This window comes from Aureobasidium subglaciale, assembly GCF_000721755.1.
Source record: "Aureobasidium subglaciale EXF-2481 unplaced genomic scaffold scaffold_4, whole genome shotgun sequence".
NCBI lineage: Eukaryota > Fungi > Ascomycota > Dothideomycetes > Dothideales > Saccotheciaceae > Aureobasidium > Aureobasidium subglaciale.
In genome coordinates this window covers 578206-595707 of record NW_013566991.1, presented here as the reverse complement: position 1 = coordinate 595707, position 17502 = coordinate 578206, and the positions used below count along the sequence as shown (strand labels likewise).

General features: G+C 52.1%; 7 protein-coding genes across 7 annotated transcripts; 2 read left to right on the top strand and 5 right to left on the bottom strand.

Moving 5' to 3' along the window:
* On the bottom strand, nucleotides 1-471 carry AUEXF2481DRAFT_27207 (uncharacterized protein; the record flags this gene model as incomplete). Its single annotated transcript, XM_013490805.1, has 2 exons — nucleotides 1-218; nucleotides 294-471. 2 exons carry the CDS (start codon nucleotides 469-471, stop codon nucleotides 1-3), a joined length of 396 nt encoding a protein of 131 aa, XP_013346259.1.
* Nucleotides 472-717: 246 nt separating this feature from the next.
* Nucleotides 718-2436, bottom strand: AUEXF2481DRAFT_63319 (uncharacterized protein; the record flags this gene model as incomplete). Its single annotated transcript, XM_013490973.1, has 3 exons — nucleotides 718-1087; nucleotides 1140-1985; nucleotides 2039-2436. 3 exons carry the CDS (start codon nucleotides 2434-2436, stop codon nucleotides 718-720), a joined length of 1614 nt encoding a protein of 537 aa, XP_013346427.1.
* Nucleotides 2437-3292: 856 nt separating this feature from the next.
* AUEXF2481DRAFT_2776 (uncharacterized protein) lies at nucleotides 3293-3754 on the top strand (the record flags this gene model as incomplete). Its single annotated transcript, XM_013490701.1, has 1 exon — nucleotides 3293-3754. One exon carries the CDS (start codon nucleotides 3293-3295, stop codon nucleotides 3752-3754), a length of 462 nt encoding a protein of 153 aa, XP_013346155.1.
* A 373-nt stretch (nucleotides 3755-4127) lies between these two features.
* Nucleotides 4128-5633, bottom strand: AUEXF2481DRAFT_77766 (uncharacterized protein; the record flags this gene model as incomplete). The annotated part of the gene is made up of 2 exons (XM_013490997.1): nucleotides 4570-5633; nucleotides 4128-4517 (listed from the first exon to the last, which is right to left on the bottom strand). Exons 1-2 carry the CDS (start codon nucleotides 5275-5277, stop codon nucleotides 4128-4130), a joined length of 1098 nt encoding a protein of 365 aa, XP_013346451.1. The 5' UTR covers nucleotides 5278-5633.
* A 406-nt stretch (nucleotides 5634-6039) lies between these two features.
* Nucleotides 6040-7619, bottom strand: AUEXF2481DRAFT_37408 (uncharacterized protein). Its single transcript, XM_013490871.1, has 3 exons — nucleotides 7254-7619; nucleotides 6717-7196; nucleotides 6040-6667 (listed from the first exon to the last, which is right to left on the bottom strand). The coding sequence occupies exons 1-3, from the start codon at nucleotides 7489-7491 to the stop codon at nucleotides 6369-6371; spliced, it is 1017 nt and encodes a 338-aa protein (XP_013346325.1). The 5' UTR covers nucleotides 7492-7619; the 3' UTR covers nucleotides 6040-6368.
* Nucleotides 7620-12373: 4754 nt separating this feature from the next.
* On the bottom strand, nucleotides 12374-15003 carry AUEXF2481DRAFT_27202 (uncharacterized protein; the record flags this gene model as incomplete). The annotated part of the gene is made up of 3 exons (XM_013490804.1): nucleotides 12374-14790; nucleotides 14845-14916; nucleotides 14967-15003. 3 exons carry the CDS (start codon nucleotides 15001-15003, stop codon nucleotides 12374-12376), a joined length of 2526 nt encoding a protein of 841 aa, XP_013346258.1.
* Nucleotides 15004-15709: 706 nt separating this feature from the next.
* On the top strand, nucleotides 15710-17202 carry AUEXF2481DRAFT_2771 (glycoside hydrolase family 72 protein; the record flags this gene model as incomplete). The annotated part of the gene is made up of 6 exons (XM_013490700.1): nucleotides 15710-15778; nucleotides 15829-15976; nucleotides 16024-16097; nucleotides 16152-16508; nucleotides 16561-16620; nucleotides 16678-17202. 6 exons carry the CDS (start codon nucleotides 15710-15712, stop codon nucleotides 17200-17202), a joined length of 1233 nt encoding a protein of 410 aa, XP_013346154.1.
* Between the last annotated feature and the right edge of the window lie 300 nt (nucleotides 17203-17502).

Genomic DNA, 17502 nt, shown 5'->3' with positions numbered 1-17502 from the left:
CTAGCTTAGTCGGATAAACGTATAGGTTACTCGCTTGTAGTACACCATGTACGAAAGCTGGGGTGCGTCCTTAAATCTCTCTACGCGCTTCTGAACTTTGGCAAACGTCTCTTTCTTCAGCACCGCCTTGACAGAACCTATTGTCTGTCGTTTTCTGGCTTCAGCTTCCACATCCGAGAGCAAGGTCTGCAAGTCCTTGAGATTGCGTTTCGACCTTTCTATAAGCCGGTCCAGGATTGTTTTGCTCGGCCCTCCGACAGTACTGATCTGTTGTCAGACTTGTAGTTGTTGACCTATTTCTTTGTACAGCTCAGCGAGATCGATCAATTCCGAGATGGGATCTCGTAAGTCGATGGTAGTATCTTTGACGGCTTGACAGAAGTCGCCTAGCTTTCTGATGCCGTCGGCAATCTGAAACGCGAACCTAGCAACGCCGACAGCACCGCTGACGACACCAAAGACTTCGGCCATGGATGAAATTGATGCGGCGAACGTCAGATGAGTGACGAGGAGAAGATTGGGATCCTGTATGAATGGCAAGAAGCTGGTGGGGGGAAGCGCGATGGTGGGCTGTGTGGATGCATACAGGGCTATCCGCTAGCGTGCATAACCTGGACTGCAGGCGCTCGTTTAGATGGTCAAATGATACCTGAAGGATGAAAACTCTTGTTTACGGTTGGCCAATACTACACTATACGGTAGATTAAAGATGATATCTTAATGAGGTGAGTCCTCATCTTGTGCGAAATGTTCTCTGGCCCACGGCGACTTCTTTCGCAATGTTTCGCCATGGTAGAACCAAAGCCAAGGTATGGGTATCATCAGAATACTCAGGAAAGCGAGTAGACTCGATGCCCATTCATAACCTAGACGAGTGTACATCTGATTCGCAAACAATGGGAACCCGGCTCCCACGAGGTTGCGGATGAGTATGACACCAGCAAGTGCAGAGGCGCTGTACGTCTGATAGCTGTCGACCACGTAGTTGAGGATGGAAAGAATGACAATGTAGATGCCGAGGCCGAAAAATCCAGAAGCGATGATGGGGACAATCCAGTGGACACTACTGAAGGAAGTCCATGCGAACCTAGGTAGAATTAGCGACTGACTCAGCAGTGACATCAAAACATTCGTCTTACCAGAAAAGACTGATAGGCAGTAGGAAAGCGCCAAATCTGGCCAGCCAGATGCGCGCTTCAGGAACACCTTTGCCCTCATTTTGTGCGACTTTTCGAAGATAGTATCTCTCTTGGATGGGATAGAGTGCAACTCCAACTACGCTTCCCATGGCCAAGCCCAAGAAGCACAAGCCTTGCTGGCCTACGTTAAAGCCGTGGTTCTTGCCAAACACCAAAGGGAAGGCTTCATTGAAAAGGTAGACCAAACCATAGATGAAGCCATTGTAGGCAGCAGCACCAATAGTGATGGGTTCTGTGAATAAGAAACGAAACGGTCGAGTTAGAGTGATGGCGAACAAGGTGTGTAGACTCTTTGACTCGTCAGCGTGTGCGTCAAACACCCTTTTGGCTGAGTTCTCGAATCCTTCTTTCCTCAGTGCTTTGCGGACACGAGCAGCCTTCTTTTCAAGAATAGTGCTGTGGCGTGTCTCAGGTAGTGTGGCCATCATGATAAGCCATACGCCACCGAAGATGGCCATATACACCCAGAACAACCAGCGCCAGCCTTTTTCAAGCGCGATGTAACCGGAAATGACGAGCGCCATGGGAGGGCCGAATGTCGAGGAAAGACCGTAGATGGACATAGCTGGACCACTGCTGTTTCTCTCCCAGACATCCGACACAGAGCCTCCAGTGTTCGTCAGCGGTGCCGAGCCGCCGAATCCTTGAATCAGACGGCAGACAATGACAGTAGCAATGTTGGGTGCTAGAGCTAGTGGAATCTGGAAGATGAAGAGGATGAACCACGAGCAAAAGTAAACAGGGTTTCTACCAAAGTACTCGGATAGAGGTGCGAGAAGCATAGGACTTAGTTACATGTCAGCATGAACGAGACAAGATGGCATATTGGAATCACATACCCAATGGCAAATCCAAGAATGTACATGGATAGTCCGACAGTGCCAACTTCGTCCGACACTCCAAACTCCTCGACAAGCTGACCAACACCAGATGAGTAGCCACCAGCACAGAGGCAGGTCAGGACATTCAATGAACTGGCGAAGCATGTAATGTACCACTTCATGCCCTTGCTCCAATTACGAGGGTTGTCCTTGTCGTCTGGAGAGAACACGATGAAGATTTCCCGCGTTCCATCTGGATGGCTTTTGGCCTCTTGGTATGCCTCTTCTTCCGAGAGCCAGAGTCTTGATTGGACATCTTCGATTTCAGATGGAGTGCGTCCAGTAACTGACGATCTTTCGGAATCGATCTTCTTCTCAACATCCCCAGGGTCCTCACGCTCAATAGCTTGCTCCATGGTTGTGTTGCCGATGAGTTTACAGAACGAACAGAGCGATGAGAGTACGGCTGGGCAAAGGTGACAAGTAGGGAAGAGATGAATGAGAAAAAGAAAGGCCAGTGATGACCTACGAGGCTCCCTAAGGCTCTTTCTTGGTGGTCGTGCGCCGGTCTCGCAAAGAGATAACGGAGTTAGTGACGATGATGCGGCAGCGTCCCACTCCGCAGAGACCAATCTCCAGAACATCTCCAGCATTCTCCGCAACGCTCGTGTCAATTCTTTGACATGATTGGTAGGGATGTCTATGATTTGCCGTTCTTGGAGACGGTCTATCTAGCGCCGCCGTCGTAACCGTGATGCTTATTCAACCAATTTGTGCGTGTGAGCCCTGACCAAGCCTTTGAGTGGCTTGCTTTTGCTCGAGCTTGGTTTTGAGCCTCTCCAGGCTCTCGGTATGTGGGATGCACGTCATGTCAAAGTACTCCTGGTACTCTGAACCTCTTTAGTCGAATGCTGACAACTTCGAGATGCTGGGAAGGTGCTTTCTACTTCGGCAACTGAGCGCGGTCGGCGGAAAGAGCGAGTGGAGCTCGTCGTTCTTGCCGATTGCGCGGGTCACGGCAAGTATTGGTTTCGAGGTCGGGAAAGAGCAGCGACTGATCGGCATGTCGTCGATAAACTCTTGGCAGACGTCACTAGAGCCCATCTCACATGGAACTTTTGGACTTGATGATGCTCCCTCGGACACGATAGCAAACCAATCATCCGAGCGCAACCCAAATCAGACTACTCTGTCAGAGGTCACTCCATCCAGGGCTACTTTGTCGAGCTTACCAACTTGAAACCATCACTCCGACCACTCATCCTCTGCAATATGTCAACAACAATCGACCACCCAACCACCACCCAAGCCTCCTCCAAAATCACCACCGCAAAACGCTCCCTCGAATTCCTCTACGACCCCTCCTCCGCAAACGCACCCACTCGCCGCCGCACCCGCACTCTCCTCCTCACCCTCCGCTACGTAACAAAGTTCCTCTTCTGGCGCCTCGTAAGATATGCAAAGTACGCCGCCGTAGGAGCAATTACAGCAGCGATTGCAGGAACAGCGATAGGCAGTGTAGCTTCTGGTGCTGCGTTTGTGATTGCGCCGACTGGAGTGCTAGGAGGTGCTGGGGTGGGGTTGCTCTGGGGGTTGGGCAAGTTTGGGTGGAGGAGGATGGCCAGGAGGGTTAGGAGTGGGGAGGTTGGGGAGGGGGATGCGAGGGCTGATGAGAGGGATGGGGAGGAGAGGGCTGAGAGTATCAAGCCGCCGAAGATGGAGGAGCCTTGGTGATCAAGTTGAGGGTCAAAGAGATGAAGAGGTGGAGAGACGGCGTGGCCTGCAGTCACGAAGAACGACTATGGTTCACGAGCACAGAGCTGGCCCACCGATTTTCATACTTTGCCTAGGCCACAGCATGGGCGAGTGCATCTACGATACCGAAGCGCGAATGAAACCAAACACACAATGGAAGAGCATCAACAGTTTCCATGAAGAAGCCAAGAAGAGCATCATATGCGCCAGAGCACAACAGTCTGTCACGACTTCAGACACAGTCACAGGTGTGCGCGCTTGCTTGAGAAGGAGAGTCAAGGTCCCTCCCAGGTGAAAGCCTAATAGCAATGTCGTTATTCAGGTAGAAGCCTAGGGTACCCACTCGACTACTTTAACCCAAGAAAGTGAGCTGGCCGTTCTCGTTGCTAATCTTCTCGTCCAGCTCAATCGAGGCATGCTCGTTCCAGCCACCACGTCCATCACCGAGGACAGCGCACAGAGCTCTGCCTCCCTCGGCCAGCCAGATCTTGCCCTCCTTGACACTGCCAGCGAAGTTTCCACCTCTGCCCCAGACGAATCTACCGTCGTGGTTGCCGAGCACGTCGTTCAAGTGCAGATAGGACTCGTGTTCGGAGCCGTCGGTACGCCTGCAGAGCGCCTTGAGTGCCATTGTGTTGTAGTCGATCGAGATGTCGCGGCAGCTCTCGCTGAAGTTGCCTCGTCTAGAGGTTTGGTAGCCTCCACGGTTGCGCGAGTGGGATCGCGAGCGAGAACGAGAGTGCTGTCAGGAATGTTAGCACTTGTCTTGTTTCCTATGCACATGCACCACTCACTCTCTTATGGTGCTTCTTGCTGTCGTCGCTGCTAGAGCTGGAGCTACTATCTCTCCTGCTAGGTCTACCGTAGTTACCGGAAGCGCCGTAGCCTTGCTGTTGTGCGTATTTCTCCTCGTCCTTCTTCTTCTTGTGATCCTTGCCAAAATCCTCGAGCTTGGAACCTGCAAAGGCACCACCAATGGCACCGATGATGCCGTGGTTCATCTTGTGACCTCCATACGCGCCAGCTGCGCCGCCGGCAAGAGCTCCCATCATACCACGATCACCCTCGACTCCAGCTTGACCACCGTATGAAGGTTGAGCAGGGGCGTAAGGGGCAGATTCGGAGCCTTGGTAGGAAGTGTTACCGCCGTAACCGCCGTGCGTCTGGGAGGGGTATTCGTCGCGGGCGGTCAAGGGCTGCTGAGGTTGACCATAGCTTTGCTGCTGGGGCTGGTAGCCACCGTATCCTTGGTCGTGCTGAGGAGGACTGCCGTAACGTTGCTCGTTGCCGTACTGGCTTTGCTGGGGACCGCCATACTGGCTGTCATGTTGCTGGGAACCGCCATACTGGTTGTTATGCTGCTGAGGACCGCCGTAGCGTGCTTCACTACCGTACTGGTTTGGTGGAGCTTCAGAGCCATAGCCCTGCTGCTGTTGTTGCTGGCCACCACCGTAGTAGCCTTGAGCTTCACCGCTGTGACTGTTGTAGTTATTGTATGACATGATGCAAAGATGAGTGTTGATATTCAGGGGGGAGGAAAAAGTGAGAAGGAAACCTGAGGTTATGTTTTATAGATAAAGTTGGAAGGATGAGGGGCTGCCTTCACTTCCTTTCTTTGGAGGGGTGAATACGTGTTGCCGTATCAAACAGTGAGCTCATAGCGCATTGGGAAGGACCATTTGCTAGTCATGGCGCAGCTTCGCTACTACCTGTCACTTCCAGAGTCCAATGTTTCTGCTTTTGGTCCAAGGGCTGAGCTTTCTGCATCACAGCCGCCTATGATACCATTGGATCGGTGGCTGTGTGTTCGAATGTGAGCATACCTGGTACCCGTTCTAGAGGCTGTGCAGCACCATCGTGGCTGGCTTGTCGAAGGAGCCGCTCGTATTTGTTCGGCTTCTGGAAGTCGCTCGCCAAGGCAGCTATTTCCGGATCTTCCGTCTTGCATCATCAGGCATCCGCAAAAGCATCGCCAGTAAACAATGTGTTTGACATCTGCCAATCTTTAGTTTTCAATAGACTGGACTATACATAAGACAGGTTATACGTATGAGATCTATTCTACGAGCTCTTGGGGACAAGTCATGCGAGCATTGTTTTGGTCAAACAAGTGAGTTACGTGCTCGGCGAACGGCGAAAGCCTGGTCGAAAGTTCTTTGCCAATCACTAAGCACAGTAGAAGCACCTAGAACACGACCTACTACACTTCAACCAAGCAATAATCACAAGTGAAACACTCGTACTATATCCACAATAAACGAGTACCAAAGGTTGTGAGTGACGGCCATATCTACAGAGGTTGCGTTTTGGGATCAGGGTTACCCCGTCGACAGCAGAGGAATTGATGCCAAGATTTATGACGTGAAACAAGCGTTACATCCGAGCGGCTGATTTCAAGCATTGCAAAAAAATTGTTCTTCTCCAAAACTGACCGGTGGTAGTTCAACGTAACGGAGCAAAAGAAGATTGAGCACGGCAGGGATCGAACCTGCAATCTCTTGATTCGTAGTCAAGCGCCTTGCCATTGGGCCACGCACCCATTGATGTAAGCTCCTCTTCCAGAAAGCAATAGATCCTCGAGTCCCCACGCTATCTACAGGTTCTGGATGTTGGCCTTGATCGACTCCTCAAGACCAATGAAACCATTCTGTCCAAAGTGTTTCTTCAAGATCTCTTTAGCACGTGCCTTGGGTAAGACCTTGCTCAAATCCTTGCTGTTGTCTTTGCGATCTTCAGGGACTTTCTTGTCCGGGCGGGCCTTGCGCATGGCGGCGAGGACAGAGTTCCAGTTGTATGGCTCGGCAAAGGCAAAGATACGTTCGCTGTTGATGTCGGAATCGATCAAGGCTGCGACATGCAAGCGAGCAGTGTCTTGGACGTTGACAAACCATTCTGCCAATGTCAGTTGAATGGAAGCTCCGGGCGAGAATGTATGACTTACGAGGGGGAATCTGCTCGAGCTGAGGAGCAAAGCCCTGAGTGAAGACATCTCTGATCCAACCAGCAGTGCTAGCATCCTGGCTCTTGTCGAGGATGGGACCGAAGTTTGCATTGGGCAAGACGGTGTTGCATACAAAGTGAGGCTTGCTCTCCTTGACGTACTTCCAGACCGCTTGCTCGCCCTGGGTCTTGCTCGCACCGTAAACGTTCCAAGCCCTGTCTGCCTCGGTATATGGCGGATCAGCCCAAGCCTTATCGATGGCGACTTGGTTCCAGGATGATTCGTCAATGTTGAACTCCTTGTCCGGTACGGGATTGGTGGCTGCGGTACTAGAGGAAGTGAAGACGAAACGCTTGACCGAGGGCTCCTTGTTGGCAGCTTCGAGAGTGTGAGTCACGCCGGCGATGACACTAGGGATGACTTCGTTGGGGTTTTTTGAGAATGAGATGTTGGTCGCAACGTGAATGACACCAGAGCAGCCTTGAAGTACTCAGTAAGCTGGAAGTCGGGACAGGGGTGGACATGAGGGAAGAATACCCTTGACGGCATGATCAAAAGCACCCTTCTCGGCCATGTCAGGCACGACTTCGAGCTCGAGCTTATCCTTGCCGTGCTTGTTGTCGAAGAAGTCTTGAACCCATTTGCCCTTTGCTTCAGTTCTCACAGTACCACGGACCTTGTAGCCTGATTGGATGAGCTGGTCAACAATGTGGGAAGCGATGAAGCCATTTGCGCCGGTGACTAGGACGGTCGAGCCCTTTTCGATTGCAGACATGGTGCCTTGTGATTGCGCAGGTGAGTGAAGGGAAGTGAAAGTGTTGTGAAGGAAGACAGAAGTGTATAAGACTTAGCCGAGGAGGGGTAATTGTACTATGCATTTCTAATCACTCGTCTCACGCATCGATAAAGATGGAAGGAGCAAGCACGGCACGTGGAAGCAGCCTTGATGTCGTCATACTGCCAAGAGCATCATTGTGTCTCGAGGGGCAGACGGCCTTGTGCGAGGTGGACGGGAGCGACGGGGAGGAAGAGCAGATATGACATGGGTGTCAGACAGTGGACAGACAGTCGAGGCGACCAAGATCGTGTTTGTTGTTGCGGTTGTTGGGTGAGCAGATGGATTTGGCGAGATGAAGGAGTCGCGGGACGATGACGATGGGCGGTCAAATGAGGAGATGGCAGGCTTGGGCCAGGCCGCGGCGCGCCAACCATCAGCGAGCAGGAGCCAGCTGCGGTGAACCTGATCGACAATTGGATAATTTGAGCGCAACCATTTCTCCCTGGGCATGGATAGCGGACCTGCCTGTGTGACAAAGTCGACCGGATCATGTTGTTCTCGACACGCCAACTCTCTGTCGTAGACGTCGCTGCAACCCCCGCAGCACCACCGTAACACGACGACGACGACGACGACCACCACCGTGCGACTCCACGACATGTCTGCAATGGCGCCGACTAGCGACAGAGCTTCTACAGGTAGCTCTGCCTATGCGGACTCTGGCAAATACGCCTCTTGGGGCAGGAGTAGCGATGGTGGCAGCAGGAGAGGCAAAGACAAGGAGGACGCCAACCACCTGACCGTCTTCCGACGACGAGGCCGCAAGTCGGGAGGCTTCTTGATGGGAAACATGTTCCAGGCGAGGGACGGCGAAGACGACAAGACCGAGTCTCCATCCAAGCAGACTCCACGCAAGCCCTCACGTCTCGGTCAGAACGTCGCGACTCCCACCAAGGACACGGACGCCGCTCCGCCAATGCCTCAAGCTTCTCTGGACCCGTCGCAACTGGTCCAGATGGCTCTCAGTCTCAGCGAAGGTCGCCGCCGTCATGTCAGTGCCAACCTACAGGTCCCTGCTCCGTCGGGCGACAAGCGTCGAGTCCGCTCTAGTGGAGCTCCCGTCATCCACGTCTCTCCCGGCTCTCCTATGGGCAACGGCTTCCTACGCCCGACCTCTCTCGATGACTCTGGCTACCGTGCATCTACCGAAGATGAGTCCAGCTTCACGACCGAGGAAAACGTCGACTACGATTTCTCCCACGCTACTCTTCATCGCGCTGAACGAGCTCGCAACTTCTTCGAATTGTCGTCCGAGTACAGGCGTCTTTTGTCCACTCTTCCGCCTCTGAAACCTGTCGCATCCGTCTCCTCACCACACCTGGAGCAGAAGCAGAAAGAGCTGGGAAGGGAATACAATCCTCTACAACTGTTGCGTAACCGCAAGGCTCGTCACCGCGAACAACGTCCTCTCGACCCTCCTGCTGAAGCCTACGACAATCTGCCCAAAGTAAAGTCATACATTGACGACCTCGAGCATGAAGCCGAGGACGCCACTTACCGCACCTCTCTCGACACTTCTCTCCTTCCAACTTTTCGTCGCCCGAGTCGAGGTCAGGACGATGCGCCCAACCAAATCACCCGCAGCCACAAACGTAACGACACCGCTGCCTCCAGGATCACTCGCTCCGAGAACGACTGGTCATTCACTCCCGCCGAACTACTGGCCGACGCTGTTTGGCTGTTGCAGCCGCGAAACAGGGCCTGCATAGAAAACAGGCATGGTCAAAGAGTCTTCCCTAACCAACCTCGTGCAAGCTTCGAAAGTTCTAGAAGTGGCAGAAAGAGTGCCGACAGCAGACCGTCCATCTCGCGTACAAACACCTGGGGCAGTACCATCAAGAGTGACGACGAAACGGACCGGGGTCGCAAGAAGCCAAAATTCCTTTCTCTGCGCCATGTCGATAGTTCTGCTCGCAAACATTTGTTCAGAAACAGATCTCGCTCAAGTAGTCTCTCTAGTGCCGCTTCGGCACGTCCTTCACACCGGAAGAAACAATTTCTTGGCCCTGGCGATGCCCCCGATCTTGACAATACTGGCCCTCTGGAGCGCCAAATGAAGAAACTGATCGAACAAGAATCTTTAGACGTTCAAAAAGAGTCTCCTGAGCTCATTTCGCCAGACAAATGGGACAGGGGCCATGAGCAGCAGAACGGCAAACAGAACACACCACCCACCCAAGTTGAGAATCCTTCAGTCAACAGTCACAAGCGGAACGAATCTTCAAAAACCGATGAGCCTAGTCATTTAGATGATCGTGCTCGCTCTTCATTCGATGACTCTACCGCCCCCAGTTCACCGACAGTGCCCAATCACATCCCTTCTTTTGGCATGAGTCTGTCCCCGCCAACAAGTCGGCAGAGCTCGCCCGAAAGGAAATTCGGCCTTTTCAGATCCAGCAGAAATGCTTCAGACGATAAAGTTCATCGTACCGATTTTGCTACTGGTAGTCAGGCCAGTCTATCCAATTCGCGACATGTCAGCGACAACGTCGACCCACCTCGATCTAGCGTGGATTCCCTACGTCCTCCAGTCCCAGGCATAAAACGGCACAGAACAACAAGCAGTATTACCGATACTTTGTTCAATTCAGGCCGTCGCATGTCAAAGGACGTTGGTGTTGGCCGCTTCTTCAAAGGTGGCCGTATCGGAGATCTGGTTCGCTCGGATAGTTCTCGTCAAAATGAAAAGGCTCGCAGGAAAGACAAGCAGATCACTTCCGACATGTCTGACTCTGATGTAGATCTTGATGAGCACGACGAGAACCAACCGCGCAAAGTGCCTCCAGTCAACAGGTCGAATGCGACCCTCAGTGGCGGTACGGAGAAGGAACGACAGAAATTGCACAATCCAAACCTACCGACATTCAAGCCGAGCCATCCGATTGTGGAAAGTGACGCAGAAGAAGACCACATTTCTCGGCAAAGCAAGCTACACAGAGAAGAAAGCAGATCTTCGCGCTTCGAAAGACTAGCTCCACCTCGAATCAATCTTCCCCGAGAGGACTCTGAATCAGTCTCGCCAACCAGAAAGACACCCATATCCCGCTACTCTAGCGACGGCGGCGATCGTAGCGACCAAGACATGCTGACACCTCTGCGCAAGACTCGCCAACCCGGCGGATTCGAAGCAAATCTTCCAACCATCGAGACCACTTCCCCATCTCCATCAAGACACTCTTCACCGCCAAAGCGCCATTGGAGCATCTCCGACCGCCACGGTGCTGATACCCCCGAAGCAGAAGCCGTAGCAGTGACCTCTCTCGACATAGCTCGTGTCCGCGCGCTCTATCTCAGCAGCGGCATAAAAGCTCATGAGATCATCCTCCGCGCCAACAGCACCGCAGCACCACCATCTCCCTTCTTCATCACAGCAGCAAAGACCGCAAATCAAGGCATTCATCCAGTCTGCGTAAAGGAAGAGTTTACAGTCGCTGCCAGAATGCTTCACAGGACGATTAAGGACCAAACTACTTCTATGTCCAGACAGCTTACGTCTTTCCGCCAAACGCAACTTCCTGGTTTACATGATAGGTTGGCGGATTTGAGGATCAAAGTGGATGAGAAGTTTACTCCGTTGGTTCATTCGACGGCTGATGAAGCCGATGCTTTCACTGTGGCACTTACGACACAACATACCTTGTCTATCAAGCGAGTCAACGACGCCATTGACAATGTCCTACGACGCAGGAGGAGAAAGTTGATCTTCTTGAAAAAGGCAACGTTTACGGTACTGGAGTGGATCGTGTTAGGACTACTATGGGGAGTTTGGTTTGTGGTCGTTATTATCCGCTTCTTCAGAGGAATTGTCTCTGGAGTTGTCAGTGGTGTCAGGTGGTTGGCTTGGCTGTAGGCTGACTGAGCTGCTTCTACAAAGTCTTCTGGAAGACATGATTTTTGCTTCTTCTCTAATCACTTAGTTACCTATTTTATTTCTATGACAGTACTTGTTCTCTTCCAAGGACTCCAGTGCGACTTTCCCAAACCTCTCAAAGACTCCCTTCCGTCTAGTGCTGCTTTCTCCATGGCAAGATACAGTCTGGGCACGTCGCCGTGGATTTTGCTTCTACGAAGTATGATCATCATCATGATTAAACACCATTGTTTCGTCCAGGCGCAGAATGATATGATTAATCCAGACCCCCGGTTCAGATTGTGCAGGGCCCGGTTGAATCCTGAGAGATAGAGAAGGACGTTCTGCGTCTTTTTTGCAGGTGGTCCACGTCGTCGACAAGGCATGTTGAAAGTGTAAGGTAGACTCGAGATCTTGCACCTTGTGCATGGCTCCTTGTCATGTCCAGCGGAGTCTCTTGTGTGAAGCGTCTACACTGCATTTTATGCGTCTTTGTCAGCAGGCATCACAAGCTTGGGTGACGCGTTGACTTTTGGATGTCATAGGTGAGGACGCGTCCCCTCTGGATTTAGTCGTTGTCGCATCGTCTCTCATCCTTTGTTGAACTCATGTATTCCACCGTAAGATCACAACAATGAATTGATTGACATGATGAAGTGTCGCGGCACGAGGAAAACACCAAGTTGTTAGAAGAGGGAAGAATCACAGGCAAACGGTCCGTAGCGCACGGGGTCGTCATCGGTTTGGAGTTTGTTAAACTTAACTTCACCTTGCCAACGGGGTCGGCTACCTGTCGAGATGAGCCACGAACGCTGGAATCAAAAGTCATCAAATGTAAGCACCGAACGGCAGCATCCAGAGATAAGTGTAGGCTCAATGCAATTTCGGCTCTGTGGGAGCAAAGGTTATGTATGTACGCTAGGTTGACGTTGCATCGTTCGTGATGATCATGAAAAGTGCTCGAGCTTCTCACTTCTTCCTACGTCTGAATCTGGTACTGGCTTCCTCATCATCACTCTCGTCATCCGAGACTTCGTCAGGACTAGGTCTCCGCTGCACCCTCTTTCTCGGTTGTAATCTTTCTTCGACAACACCCTTGGCTGTTCTCTTGCCCGGTTGTGTCCGAGAAGAAGCACTAATCTTGGCCTGTCTGGCTGCATCGGCGATGTCTTGATCTCTGGCTGTACCTGCGATCTCTTCCGGCAGTATGGTTTCAGAACGTGAGACTTCGGCATCTTGTTTGCGAGAAGTTGCGATACGGCGGCGGAAGCGTGACGTATTGTTTCCATCTTCTGAAGAGTTGTCTTTCTCGCTGTCTGATATGAGGGAGATGCTATTTGTCGTACCGTTCTTCTGGCGTTGTGATTGTGTGCCACTGCCATTGAGCGATGAAGGTGTTGCGATGACTTCGACATCTGCGCTGTCTTGAGTCTGCTGCGATCTTCCTGCCTTTCTCTGAGACTTTTTCGTACGCGGCTCTAGGAAGTAGTCATCCTGCGTGCCGTAAGACTTTGGCTCCACTGCCTCCAGCGACACAAAGACGCGAGCTCTAGTCTGAGTGTTGGCAGCGTTGCCTTGCCTTCGGAAACGTTTGAAGTTCTTGCGACCATTCCAGCGTTCGTCCCACCGGTCATCGTGACCGGCTTCAACATTGTGCCTTGAGCGTGGTGGAGGCTCACGATGAATTTCCATGACTTCGATCTGGGCCAGGTTCTGCATATCAGTGACGTCCATGCCCTCGAGTTGATTGCGGAGCTTCTCTTCGTCTTCGCGACGCCTATCTTCATCTGCTTGTTGGCGCTCTGCGAGAATGGCTCGCACGTCGACCTCTTTGTCCTTGCGCTTCTTGACCTTCTTTACCACAGGTGCTGGCAGGAGTTCCTCGATCGAGGGTTCCACGGGGGTTGTGGCGGATTCGATTCCTGCCTCAATGCGGCGTTTCTTCATCTTGGCAGCACCCTGCAGCATATCGGCCATCATGTCCTGGTGTGTCTCTCCATCATCTGGCGGCGGTCTCTTCCTCGTTGAACGCTGAGTGTGCTGACTCGGTGCTGGATGAGAGCTCTCTGGACGTTCGTCTTCATGCATTGCGCTTGGCGAATGAGCTTGGCTTGTCTGATAGGAAGGAGGCTGCGAGGGGGAGGGAGAACGGTATTTTGGCAAGTCATTGATATCGATCTCGTCAAAGCCTTTGAACTTTGTCTGAGTCAGAGGTCTGCGTCCACGTCGTTTGCCTGTTGCCACGTCCTGCTGAGATGGACCAGAAGCGGCATCTTCTGGTGTTGCGGATGGAATCTCCGTGGCGTCCCTTGTAGACTGTCGTCGTGCAGCCGGAGAGTTTGAGGGTTGGTGGAGTGATGGCTCGGCTGCGTCATGCATGTTCGTGTCTTCTACTACTTGCACGACTTTGGCAGGTCGTTTCAGCTTGGCAGCATCGGCATCAAGGACGACTTCCAACAGCTCGTTCTGCTCAATACTGCTCTGACCAAGTGCAGCATCAACACGGTCGTAGAAGGTGGGCTGGTAATCTTTGAAACCTCCGATGCGAACCACAACGATGCCACCCTTGGTTGTAGACGGTTGACCAAGGTTGAATGCTCTGTCAGACTTTTTGCCGGCGACTTCACGGACGTAGGTTAGTAGCTTGTGGGTGTCTGAATCGGTATTGTCGACGGGATGACACAAGGCCTTTCCACCACCACCAGTGATGACAGGCATAAGGTTGGCATGCTGTCCAGGGTCACTGAAGATGAAGGTGTATTGCGAAAACATTTCGGAGCGCTTTGGATTGGGCAGAAAATCAGGCGATTTGTCAGGGCGAGGATTGGGTTCGTTGGCGGGTGGGGGCGAGTAGGGCTCTTCGGCGGGCCATATTGCATCAAAGTCTTGTTCGAGCGCGTCAAGAGACATGTTCTGTAACTCTTTCAGGTAGTCGTCGGTGACTATGTAGCGAGCGTTGACGAGAGCTTGCAGCGTGGTTGGCGTGTTGCGCTTCTTTGCGACCAGGTGCGAGGTGTATTGGGCGACATAATCGACGACGCATTTGATGCTCAAAGGCTCGAGGGATATGCGCTGTTCGCTGAGAGGATCTTCGAGCTGGCGGTAGGCGCGAGGAAGGGCAGGGAAGGAGAAGACTTTGGGCTGCCATCTGATGTGAAACAGGTGCTCGTAGTTGCCCAGCTTGATCTTGTTGTCGTTTCTGTCCAACGCTCTGGTTGCGCCCTTTTCCAGGCGTTCGTCGTTGATCCAGGTGCCGACTTTGGAGTTGTCGGTCACGGTGAGCTTCGTTTTTGCATGCAGGAGTTTGCTCTCTCCAGCCTCGGGCTGCGCAATGTCGACAGTCAGATGTTTGCGTGACACGGACGAGTTCTCAATGTATCGGATTCCTTTGTGGCTTCAGTATGCGACTGACGATTGTACGTGTCGGATCATGTACGAACGTTGGCCTGGCTCGGGCTTGGAGGTGCGTCCGACGACATGCTTTGTGCCTGGTCGAAGCCATAGTCGCTTGTCTGCTTGGAATTAGTCCGTTGCTCGTCAGAGCCACGACATAGCGACTTACGCTCGAACAAGTCGCCCTCACACTCGAGAAACCACATCTTGGTTGTCTGCGCCGGAGCTCGAGCGCATCAGAAGGAAGCGAAAGTTTATATTCTACCAGAGAGATAATCGTCGGCGCTTGCTCTTTCCTGGAAGACGCGACTGTTGCCTGCCGAGGCTTCGCGTGCGCGTCATGGCACCTGCCGAATGAGCCTCCTCCCTACGCCTTGACAACGACTATGGTGTTTGGTTGGCGGACCCCAACTTGCGAGGACGATAACATGAAACAACTCTTCGAGGGCTTCTCGGAGTGCAGAGATTAATCAGACAGGAGCGGCAGCACTGCTTGACTCATTTCCCCTTCTGCGGAAGTTGCCTGACTGGTTGCTCCCTACGCAAGCTAAAGCAAAGCGCTTGTTTGAGAGAAAGAGAAAGTTATATATCGGACACTGGCTGGCAGCAAAACAAGCCGTCACCGCCGGCACCATCAGGCCTTGCTTCTGCGTCGGCTTGGCGGAAGCCCAAGAAGAGGAGAGTTTTTCGGACACTCAAGCTGGTTACACGTCGGGAACACTACTCGAGGCCGGCAGCGATACGACCTCTAGCCCACTCTCTTGCTATCCCGCCATGATCCAACTCACAGTTTTACAAAACTGATTTGAGACTGATGCTGCACGATGACAGCATAGCCTTGGCAAGTCATCACACATTGACCGCAAGGCAACAGCCTGCTCTCGACTAAACACAACCAACATCAAAGCAAATATGGCTATCGAATCAAGTTCTGTACCGATTAGTATCCGCGGCCGCTACTTTTACAAAGGCGATGAAAGAGTGAGCTATACTAGCCATGTACCAACGATGACCCTCTAATTTGGGACAAGTTCTTCGTTCGGGGAGTTGTCTATCAACCCTCCAGGCACGATGATTCGCGTGGCACTATCAACGATCCGCTTTCAGACGACCGGATACAAGAGTTGCAACAGAGTATTCCCTTGTTCATAGAGCTTGGAGTGAACACACTCTACATCTGTTCGTCCTGTGTAATTGAGGCTGGTGGTTCTGGCTGACCCATCCAGACTCCATCGACAATAAGAAGCCGCACGCAGAGGCGATGACATTGCTCGATAATGCGGGAATCTATGTCGTCGTGGTCAGAACCTTGCGTTACATTGAGCGAGAGACTTTGCCTAATGCATGAAAACAGACCGTCGCTACCCCGTTCTGCTCCATCAATCGATCGAAGCCCTATGGATCGTACAACATCGCCAATGTTACCTCTTTCCTCAAGACTGCAAGCATAATGGCCGGTTATCCTAACACCTTGGGTATTGTCGCAGGCGACTCAGTGATCAACAGTTACCCGTCCCTACAAGCAGCACCTGTTTTGAAAGCTGTAATCCGAGACATCAAAAGATATCTAGCGTGGAGCAATAAAACCAACGGAACACGACTATTGCCTGTGAGTTATTCAATTGCGAGTGTTCCATCCATCACCCACGCTCCAGGGCTTCTAGAGTACCTGTACCTTGGTGATACAAAAAGCACAATCGACTTCTGTATGGTAAGTTGATTTCAGGAACTCATTACGTGCTCAAGACTCTAAATTCATATAGCCAAAGAGTTACTCATGGGCGGGTGAATCCAGCATGCAATGGTCTGGCTGGGACCGACTTGTAAGTTTACTGCCCTACCGAGCTAGACACAACGTCCACTAAACACGCATGCACTAGGTCAGTCGATTTAAGGAGTTTGCCATACCTACATTCCTCTCTGAGTATGGCACCAATATTTACAAGCCTCGGCAATTTCACGAAACCAAGGCTCTTTACTCAAGCGCGATGACCAAAGTCTTTTCTGGCGGATGTGTCTATCAATTCAACGAAGCTCCTAATCGGTACGGCCTGGTGGTGATGCCTCATACGGCCGAAGAGTTGTTCTTCAAGATGGATGATTCTACGCACAACCAGGTGACTGAAACGCGAGAAACGGATCAGGGCAAGCTCTACATTTATGGCGACTTCGAGAACTACAAGACAGCCCTTGCAGAGCCCATTGACTACGATCACAATTGGGATACCATGGAGCACGAAGCAGCAGAGAGATGTAACGCTGATACTGCGCAAATTACCTGGCCATGGGGACCCGACTTCCAGATGCCTGAGACGTGCATTGATTGGGCAAATATTGCTGAGCTTGTCGAGCGATCACCCCTTGAGACCACAGCGCAAAGGTTCGAAAACACACATATTGCCTGAAGTCGAACCTCGGGACAAGCAGCTAGGTTGGAATTCTGCAGCTCGATGAATTATTCAAAGCATCGCGGAAAAGCATGTCCAAGACAGTCTCTTCCGGACGTAACGGACATGATTGCATCACGAATCATGAGCCCGATATCCCAATTTCATTGCGAGAATCATGGCTGACGGCAAGGGTCACGCTGACAGTTTCTCAACTTTCATGGCTGCATTTACGTACTTACGTGCGAAGCGTAGTGAGCCTCGGTCAGTTTTGCAGGCAGTGTGTTTGTATGGCAAAAGAGGGTTGGGCGCCCTGTA